Consider the following 10,855-nt stretch of genomic DNA (forward strand, 5'->3'; position numbering starts at 1 on the left):
ACAAGCTCAGATTTAGCTGGTGTCACGTAAGACTCAGTTACCATGTTATGAGCTACAGTTACCTTTATCCCTTAACTTATTCAAGGATCGGCTTGCTGTTCTTCACTTCAAAACATGTTCCAGATTCGACCTCTAGGTGAATATTCATGTCTAGAGCACACAAGAATGTTTCGTTTTTTTACTGCAATCTGTACGATAATACTCACATCTATATCTTTGGACATGGACGATTAACAGCATGGAAACGGTTTTCGGATTGTCAAGTTTTACAGAAGTATAATGACGACCGATCAATTGACAGCAAAAGATTTTAGTCAGTACAAGCAGCCAAATAAAAGAAGATTTCAATGTCAGACAATCTTCCGTTTTACAATTTAAATTTTCCAGCGCGCATCATCACGGATTCCATGGTCAGGGTTTAGAGCCCAGCCTGGGTCACGTGATGCGCGTGTGCGTGTGTGTGTGTGGGGGGGGTGTTTATCCGTTGGTGCTGAACGACAGCGAAGTCTCGTCGCGGAGGACACAGATCCACGAAGACTGGCTGCGAGACGCTCCAATCGACCCACATGCCCAACAACTGAAGGACTTTACGTGAAATCGTCGGGTGGACAGCAACGATGATTTCCCCTTGGGACCGGTCGCAGTCCACGGGCTGCTGCCTCTGTTGCCATGTACGGACGGGCACCATTATACTCGGCATCTGGTACATGGTGAGCGCTACTTTGCCCTTTGTTGCAAACGTTTATATGGGATCTGTTTACAAGCTTTACATTTAGATGTTTTCAGTACATTCTAGTATACAGCCAATCACGGCTGTGTTAAATGTCGGCACAATTAAGTTTGTTCACAAAACAGTGAGCAGCATACTTCACATCTTTAACTTAATTGTAATTTTATTTATCACGTAGCAATTCTGTGTACGCGTTGAAGAAATCCCATGTAAGACAATGTAGCTACGAAGGCGAGCTTTAGCTTAAAGTTTTAGTCGACAGAAAACATTTGAAATATGAAGCATAAAATGTTAAATATTAAAGACGTAGCAATACTGCTAAATCGGTTGTTTAAAAATAAGTGGAATCCTCACATTTGAAATATTCGGGCTTTCTGTACATGAAAAACACGTTTTGTTCTCTAGTCATACTGTTCACGAGAGAAGTTATATCCCCGTGTCATGTAACCATAATAAATTAAATCAATGTAATATCTAGTTTGTCTAAATAGATAAACCAGAAGTTTATTGTAAATGTGAACTGGATCGCCGTTCACGAACGTGGTCAAGTAAAAATTAAATCAAAAGCAAAAAAAAAAAGATGATTTATTCCGAATTTACTTACTAGAGCCAAGTAGGACGCGTCTGCGTTGCGCTCATACATTTTTTATTCGGCCGGTTCTCTGTGTGAATAGGCGACCCAGCAGACGCCGAAATCCGACCCGAGCCTCCGCCGGCCGGAAAGATGCGGTTTCACGAGACGAAGTCGGGTTTTCCGTTATCGGCGCGAGCGTCTCGAGCGCAATTCCGCGTGCCCGGTCCGCGCGGAGCTGTCCGTCAGTTCAGCGGCCCCCGTCCTGCTGTGTCCTGGGTGGCCGAGCCGAGGACCTCGCTTTACACGTTTAGGGTTGTGACTGCAGAGACTTTTACAGGTACTATGTTGTCAGTTGTCAGGGCATTTATAAATATGACAGGTAAACGTTTTGTGGGTGTTTATTTTGTCATAATTCGGATCAGTTTCGGAGTGCTATTAATGAGTAGAACCAGAGTCGGATCCTGCCGAGAGTAACCGATTGCTGCCGAGTGGACAGTGCCATAACACGCGATCTTACTTCGATGTTTTTGGTTAAGGTCGAAGTGCTTCAGGGCTGTGTAGAGAGGTTTTTGAGGAGCAGTTGCTCAAAGCTTAAAATTGAGTGGCACTCAGTACCTTTGAAGCACAAGTTAACATTTAATAGTCCTGGCAAAACGGGCAGGTGCTCAGACACCCCAGCCCCTCCTCCACCTTATGCACTTCCCTAAACTCACTAACAGCAGCATCACATTCGATAAGCTGAAGAGCACTGAATAAATTGAATCTAACAGATGACACTGCTGGTTATGTGGAACAGTGATGGCTGTTGTTTAGGAGTTCAGCCAATAATATTTCAGCATAAACATAAATAATCAAAAAGCCAATATATTGAGCATCATGTTCAACTTCAACACCATCTCAGTATTTAGTGAAGGGATAAAACATTTTGAAACCAGCATCCAGCTTATTCAGACTTTTTTATTTTTATAAGATGCATGGTCAAATTGTAACCTGATTTAACTATGTCTGATTTTATGTAATACATGTGTGAACAGGGTTATTGGAGCCCTTCTTGGCTAAATACTTTGGATGTCTAACTATCCTATCACTGACAGCTCATCAATGGTGTGGTGCTGCTCATTTTGCTGACTTCCCTCGGTGACCCTGACCAGTTCCACCTGACCAGTGCTGAACTGGCCAATGACCTCGATGTCATGGATGATGCTAGTAAGTATGGGCATGGCCTCCGTAAAGATACCAGTTCCATATCCTTTAGATGATATCATTTTAAAATATCGTGGCTTTCTTTTATGTGATTCTGGAGGGTCCTTGGAGGAAATGCTAACTGACTGAAGTCAAGACATAATCCATACCATTGCACTGAAACACAGATGAACCTTAAATAACAACCTTTATTGCAGGAACAGAATATTTAAACTTCCAAACTAGAGATTATAATTTTAGAAATCCGAAATCATTAAATTCTTGCTGGGATTTGACAAGCTACTATCAGATTTGATGGGGCAGTTGATTGGTTAAATACATACATTTGTAACCTGAGGATCAGTGGTTTATTTGTAAGGTCTGCATGTGATTTGTTCAAAAATGTTGTCCCATGCAATGAAAATTAAATTCAATTAAAGTGAATACATAAGGTAGAGGTAGGTAAGGAGCATGCATTGATTACAGTGCGTTGCCACACCCACCACATGACAAACCACCTCAGGGATGAGAACCTGATTGCAGCAATGAAGTGAGTGATACCTCAGCGCCACACTAGTCTGAATGGACCAGAGTGAGGTTTTTTCTGGCGGCTGGAGTGCCATTATTGCCAGTAACCCCCACGTTTTTCTGCTGTAAGTTGGAGGACCTCCTTGTATGGCTTGATGTAGATTAACGTCATACCCAGGACCAAGCAATTGCAGCCTTGCTCACGGGCCCAATGGAGTAGAATGACTCTGGGCATTCATGAGATTTGAACCAGCAAATCTAACTCCATCTATACAAAATGAATAGCCACAGAGAGATTGCATACATGATCAGTTTGTGACGTGGCACGCTGTGTAAAGATGAACATGCCAAGATCACATGCTCAGTCCCACAAACTCAGCTCGGTCAGCGTTGTTGGATGCCACATTAAACATTATTTTCAGTCTTGACATGAGCATCTCTAAAAACCAACTGAGCTGTTATTATTTTAAAAATACCCACTGACTCTGAGGATAATGCTGGAAGGACATGCCTCCCGCTTCCATCAGTGGCTTTGATTAATACTGACTACTGTCCCAGTTTGGGAGGATTAGGCAGCTGTGTGATTTCCTGCCATTGGCTCAGACCGTCTTGTGTCAGAGCTGGGGCAGAGCTTTAAGACCCCAACCAGCATCTCTATTTTGTAATACCGAGACTGCCAGTCTACCAAACACAGATGAGGGATTTAGGAAATGGACCGGTCTGTACTTCTTTTTAAATTTTTTTTTTTATTGCATCAGCACCTCTGTTGTCACATAGGAAGGGACATGGTTATTTGCATCTACCAGCCACATTGCATAATGAAGGCAAGAACAGCCCTTCATTATTATATGGACCTTGGCTTGTTACACGAAGCATGCAAGCATCATAAATATAACCACATCTTTGCACATCTGTTACATTTCTTTTTGGATTTGATGATTATTATTGATGATTGATTGCCTGACAGAATTAAATGAAGATGTACCATGCTTTAGTAGTAAGCTGTGTAATGTAATTAGATTTTTTTGTAATTTTCTTAGCATTTATGATATGACTTATTCAGTGGCCACCTTCAAATTTCTGCGTTTTTAGTATTGCATGCAGTAATTATTTGCTTCTGTTCTAAGTTTCTATAAGAATGTATCATTTATGCAGCTGTATTGGGGAAAACAGCTCACCAGTGAAATCTGCCCAGGGTCATTTTTAATTCAGTTGACTCACATTTAGTTCCTTCCTAAAAGGTCAGTAGTATAAAAATATATGTATATATTCTGACTAATATATTTGCGTAAGTTGTCTCAAAGTGGATGACATCATTAACTGAGTGCAGTATGCTGCTGCAGTGTGGTGCACGCACGTTAACTTTGTGTGTGTAGTTTTCATATATAAACCTTTGTGGAAGTTTTACATTTGGGCGGTCCATGTCAAGTCACCTTACATCTGTCAATGCAGGTCGAGGTCAGAGTTATTTCTGGTGCTGTATTTCGTATCGCTGCTTAAGCACTGCGAGATGACTCACTGAGGCTCATCTTAGGCTTTGGGTCTGCTGTTACTTCAGTCAGTTCATGTGAGCTGAATTAATATTACAACTCCCCGCATGTTTCAAATAAAGTGAACTGTAAGGCACATTGGGGCCAGTCACATACATTCATATGCTTGTAATACAGATGTGAACGATTGACTCAAATATTACATTCAATAACTAATGATTTATGTCCTGTTTTGTAAAGGCGTCTATGGAGATTTCACATATTGTCTGAAGCTATGTACTGTTACATCATGGGTGATGATATAATGATAACTTTTGTGTTTCTAATTTATTATTTTTTTTCCCCAGATATGTGCATTGCTACAGCAATCTCGCTTCTAATGATATTAATTTGTGGGATGGCAACCTATGGTGCTTATAAGGTATTTGTATAAGCAAAATTAGACACTTCTAGTCAAAATTTAGCATAGTAACCCATAGATAGAAAAGTTTTATTATAAGTACTATATAAATGATATGTCTTTGTAAATATGAGCAATAAATTGCAATGAAATTGAAACTTATATCACGGTACAATTATAGTTATTTATAACCTCTTACATGAATATAAATAGGATGCAACGGGGCAAAATATTTCTGAGTTATAAATATACCTCTCCCTCTCCAAAATAAATTACAAACCCATACATGATGGCATGTTGAGAATCATACTTCCATATCTGCAACTGGCAAATATTCCTGATTCATATATCAAGAAAGCTTCCCAATGATGATGTCAATATGATTTTCCAGTCTCTACAGATTTTTTATTTTTTATCTTTACAGCAACATGCTGCCTGGATAATTCCGTTCTTCTGCTACCAAGTATTTGATTTTGCCCTTAATGTAATGGTGGCTGTCAGTGTTGTGGTGTACCCCAACACCATTCAGGAATATCTTCAGGAGCTGGTGAGTGGCTCCACACCCAAGCCTTCCAAAACATCTGGTTCTTGGCCTCCAAAACTTGATGCTGGCATGTCATATCAGACTTTTGTTTATTTCTCTCACAGCCAGGGAACTTCCCGTACAAGGAGGAATTTATGTCCATGAACAGTGCGTGTCTAATGCTTATCGTGCTTCTCTTCATCGGTTGCATCCTTGGTTTCAAGGTAACGACCTTGTTCCGTCGCCATGTGTAGCTGCACATTTCCCAGCTTAAGGTCTCTGCATTTTCTTTTTGCAGAGTATTCATATTTACATTGTCATGTTACATCATCATGATGCATGGTTAATCCCTATTACAGCCTTACAGAAAAAATGACTTCTCAGCAGCTGTTACTGATGAAAGTAGACATATCCCTTTGGGGAAAGGGAGTGCTGCATGTCGTTTGAGAAAAATAGGTCACGAAGCGTGTGTCACAGTTTAGTCTGTTCCCTCACAAATAAATACGCACTATTTCTAGGGTAGCTGTGTTTATTCACTTTTTCAAGATAAGTGTATAGATGGATGGATGGATGGATGGATTGATTGATTGATTACTTTTCTGCTTGTGTATTATCATGGAGTATGCTATTGGTCCCGAATACAGCTGCTGGGATAATTCCATTTGGAGAACTATGGTACTGCATGCATTATTAGGAATCAAGGAAAATAAGGAAAATCATGTGAACGAGTACTCTAGTTATTTTTCATGGCGCCTTGGGTACAGTCTATTGCAGATTTAAAGGGCCTGTGAAATGGCTGATTTCTTTGGGATCCAACTCCTTCAATGCTGTTTACCTAAAATATTACTGCACACCATTGATGGGGAAATGTAGAAATGGTTGGTTGCAGCACTGACATAAGATGCAGAAAGATGTTAAAGGTTCTTCACATTGAATTCTGCCTTCTGTCATAATTGCAAATACAGGATTATGGGGAGCTTTGAGCTTATCCCAGGTAGTATAGGGCACAAGAGAGGGAAACATCAATGGGATACCAGTCCATTTTAGAAAAAGACATTGGTGGTAATTTACAGATGCCATGTCACCTAACTGCATGTCTTGGGATTGCAAGAGGAAACATGTACTTCAGATGGAGGACACACAGAATGGGACAGGGTTCAAATTCCTAAACATGGCAGTATAAGGGCACAGTGTTATGCAGTGGTCCACTATACCACCTTAATTGTTCCAAGAGTTTCTGTTAAATAGTAATATATCAAACCACATATGCAAGAATGGCACTGTGTCCTATGGTAATGTCTCATTCTAATTAGCAGCATCCTTATCCTTATGTCAGGGTTACTGTGCATACTGTGAGAGATGTAAATTGCCTTTGGGCTCCAGTTTCCTACTTGGTGTTGCATTTCTGGTTGATGCGCCAGGTCTTGCGGGTTTGCATGCGGCATTCTGTTTGCTATTGAATTTGTATTGTTTAATATCACACACTTGTATCATGTATGACAGACTAAGGACTTCCTTATGGTGTACAGTACTATGCCTGATATTAATATGGGAATTTGCTTCACTCCTTAGGCTTACTTGATTAGCTGTGTCTGGAACTGCTACAGATATGTCCGAAGGAGAAGCACCACTGAGGTGTTGGTGTACGTTACTACTAATGACACTACGGTAAGCAGGGAAAAATTCCTTGTGAAGGGTTTCCTTTGTTAGGGCATGAAACTGGTGTGAAAATGTTTTTTTTTAACCTATTACACATCCCTGTGGTTTAATGTACCCCCCCCCCCCATCTTAGTCAAACCCCTCCTGCTGACGCCTCCACGAGCTTCTGCGTTTCTTATAGGATTAGTCTTCCACATTTCACCCAGGCGTCTTCATCCAGTACTCCGTCTCTGTTTCTTACGTTTCCAAATTAAACAGCATGGAAGGGAACCTCTGAGAAAGGTTTCATATAAAGTTCTGTTGCACAAGGATGGGGGCTGCTCCAAATCTTCTCGGTAGGAGTATGTATGAGGAAGTCATCAGCTTGGCCAGACTATTACAGTCCAGCTCACTGCTTCTGAATTACACATCAACATGCATATGACATCATGCTATGAGCAATAAAGTATGGTTTATGAGACGTAGAGGAACTTCCTTGACTTGGTGTCAAATTGCCCAAATGTGTCCAAATGCACAGCTTCCTATTTACGTGACTGCAGGACATACTTCCAGGGCTAGAAGATATATGACATGAGCACAGTCGATGGATAGGGTCTGGTTTCTCCATCAGGTGTCTTGAGAAAAACACATCCGGAAAGAGCAGGGACTGACCTGTGTATATATGTGAATGTATACATTTTGTCAACCAGTTACCCCTCAATATATTGCGCTGGGGGGGGGTATGAAGGTATCACGATTGACTAGAAATGTGTTAACGATCAACCTGTCAGTCGTAATCGAACACTTGGTGACTGCTGTCTCAAGTAAACTGAAAAAAAAAATACATTGTTCCTAAACCACCAAATAAAAAATTACACGATAAAAATGCTTACATTTCCATTATGTTTGCTCAGTAAGATGCATTTCATTCAGCCTAGACACTTTTGGCTTGATGTCGTTGGTTTGTTAAAGGTGTAGAGTTCTGTTTTGGTTGGTCTCCAGGAGTTAATGCAGTTTGCAGTGTAATCTGATGCTCGGCTGACTGAGTTGATTGAGCTGGAAAATAACCCATGATTCTCAACTGAGAACTGTCATTCAGGGACACTTTGTGAAAGGTTGCAAAAAAACTAATCAGGATCCTGCCCCTGTTTTAGTGTATTGATGGTGCTGCTGCTAGTCTTATTCATGTTAGTGACGTAAACCAAACTAAAACAATGCAACGGTAATTACTTGTGACCCTTACATCAGGGCTTTATAGAAGCGTTGACAGGTATAGAATTTCAAGAAGACGCTTTAAAATTTAAACTCTTCAGCTGATTATGCCAAACTCTCACAGAGCTGTGTTGGAAGTGAACATCCAATGATGGCTGATTGAAGCTTAACACACCGTTGAAGCTCCTACATTTCATTACCTGGGTGAAGTTGAGGTCACATGTAGGAGGATTTTTGTTTGTTGAGGTCGTAGGAAATGTGCAGTGATCTGTGGAGAGTCTCTGTGTTTGTTAGCAGGAATAGGAAATTCGACTTATACGGTTTAATGGGGATGTACCAATATGTCATCACAATAAACACTGAGTTACTTGAGTTTTTTGCCTGGATTTTATGATTTCCTTAGTATATAAGACTCTTGAAAGTTTGCTTATGTGTAACTTTAATGCTACTTCTTTTCAGACCTGATGAATGTATTTTTCAAGATGTTATTTTTATTTAATGTTGATTAAGTGTTTATACAAACTGTGAGATAATTCAAGGATTTTAAAGGACACTAACTTGCTGTATGATTTAATGTGTCTTTTTTAGGTGCTCCTGCCCCCATATGAAGAGGCCGTGGCTATTCCACCGAAGCACCCCCCTCCCCCATATCCTGGGGCATGACAGAATGTGCCCCTCCCTTCCCCATCCCTCCCCCGGTCTCTCATTTGTGGGCAGGTCTCACTCTCTGATGCACAGTCCCAGTCTGTGTTAATCCACTGTACACAACACTATCACCTTGTTCTCTCTCTGCACCCAGAGAGACATTTTAATGCATCGGTTTCCATTCACTTTTTACCCACATTATGATTAATGATCTAAAGTTAGATGTTCTGCTGGATGTGTTAGGTCTTCAGGTATGAAATTCATGTATAGTCTTAATTTAATGCGTAATCACCGGTCATGATATTGAGATATAAACATATATACAATTTATAGTCCAGACTTCTCCAAATTCTACATTTTCTTTTGTTGCTGCTGAATGTAAAAATATGACAGTTCACCATGAATACAGTATCTTGTCAAGATTGCAAATAGAACCATGGGGCCATGAGTCAGGGAAGAGGACCTTTATTTGGGGGAATTCTAGAAGCAGTGAGGGTAGTGGTGGAAATTAAATAAGACATTTGTAATGGAGACAGGAAAGCTTGCAGGTTGAGCTGTGCAGTTCTGCCAGCATTTCTATTAAGGTTAATCGGGCTTCAGAACAAAAATGTTGCAACATTTTATATTCGTTGGACTAATGGAGCTAATTAGAATGCAGAATGCTGGTCACCTGACTGCTATAGGCCACGCCTCCTCCTTAATTGCAGGGCTTTAAAAACCCCCTTAAACTCCTCAAAATAGAATTGCTCTTTTGATTTACCCCAAGAGGCCAATTTTCTTTTCTGATTTTATTTTTTTTGTCTGACATCACCTATACAAATGACAGCTTTTGCCATTGGTTGCACTTTAGTAGGGAAGATATGCCGGAAGAAGCAATTCCACAGATGGGGGTGTCCAGAAATTTGCACCTACCCGGTTATCAAAACAAATTTAAATGATTTCTTGATTTTCTGTGTGTATGAGTTAGGGATGTATTGATATCCATAATCAGTATCAGGTCTGATGCAGTGATCATGTACACATACTCATCCTCATAATAGTGATGTGATGTAGCCGTGAAATCGTTAATAAAAGAAATAAATGGGACCACAAAATGTTTGGTAGCGGTTCAAAATTAACGACAAAAACCAAAGCATGGCAGACTGCAAACTGTGCTGTGCTAAATTATGATGCAAAAACATGTTCATACAACAATTTCTGATTAAACATCTGAAAGCTAAACAAGAAAGACTGTGATGTAATAGCCTCCACAACACTCCGCAACAATGCAGCAAACAATAGCACAAAGCCAGAAAATGTCAAACTACATCCCCCATCCAGGGAAAACAGCAGCAGCTCTATATCGGTATATTGTTCTTGACGATAAAACATAATGTAATGGTGGTAAGCAGAGAATATAAGACTTTCTGAGACGGTATGTGGTTTAAAAAGTCTGAACCACTGCTATAGACTGAGTACCAGAAAACGAGCATCGGTACTCGTACTTGGCTTGAAGAAAATGGTATCAATGCATCCCTAATATAAATAATACTGCTGCATGTGTCCTTGTCCATAACAATAATTTTTATATTTGAGCTGATTGTTTGCATTCTTCAGTCAAATGTCTTCATTTCTAAATGTAAATTTCTATGCAAGAAATAAGATAAAAGTCAAAAACATTTTTTCAAAAATACTAGGCTATTGCAACATAATGCAGATCGTCTGTCCCTCTGGGTTCAGTACTGGTAGGCGGTATTTCTGGAAAAATGATGGACCAAGCTTTCAGCTGGAGTATGAACACTATGTTTGGAGCTATTCTTTATCCAAATGAATTATGTTTCTGTAACTAATCAACCAGATCATTGTCTAATATTTTCTGTCGTGTAGGATTCTAAAGTATACTGATGGTTACTATTATGCACACTTAAAGTGCATATTACTGTAGTGCTAAAAA

The 10,855-nt window shown here is 40.0% G+C and overlaps 1 protein-coding gene across 1 annotated transcript; it reads left to right on the forward strand.

The window, feature by feature from the left end:
• The first annotated feature begins 25 nt into the window (after positions 1-25).
• On the forward strand, positions 26-9,326 carry laptm4b (lysosomal protein transmembrane 4 beta). The gene is made up of 7 exons (XM_049025983.1): positions 26-710; positions 2,399-2,510; positions 4,852-4,925; positions 5,329-5,451; positions 5,553-5,651; positions 7,000-7,095; positions 8,866-9,326. The coding sequence occupies exons 1-7, from the start codon at positions 618-620 to the stop codon at positions 8,938-8,940; spliced, it is 672 nt and encodes a 223-aa protein (XP_048881940.1). The 5' UTR covers positions 26-617; the 3' UTR covers positions 8,941-9,326.
• The last annotated feature ends 1,529 nt before the right edge of the window (positions 9,327-10,855 follow it).

The sequence above is a fragment of the Brienomyrus brachyistius genome, chromosome 9, assembly GCF_023856365.1.
Source record: "Brienomyrus brachyistius isolate T26 chromosome 9, BBRACH_0.4, whole genome shotgun sequence".
In the NCBI taxonomy this organism is placed as follows: domain Eukaryota; kingdom Metazoa; phylum Chordata; class Actinopteri; order Osteoglossiformes; family Mormyridae; genus Brienomyrus; species Brienomyrus brachyistius.

What these genes read in the sequence shown, in the direction of transcription:
- laptm4b (XM_049025983.1), top strand. Translation starts at nt 618, where the DNA reads ATGATTTCCCCTTGGGACCGGTCGCAGTCCACGGGCTGCTGCCTCTGT. An exon ending in TACTCGGCATCTGGTACATG is followed by an intron (nt 711 to 2,398) that starts GTGAGCGCTACT and finishes TATCACTGACAG; the next exon opens with CTCATCAATGGTGTGGTGCT. An exon ending in CAACCTATGGTGCTTATAAG is followed by an intron (nt 4,926 to 5,328) that starts GTATTTGTATAA and finishes TTATCTTTACAG; the next exon opens with CAACATGCTGCCTGGATAAT.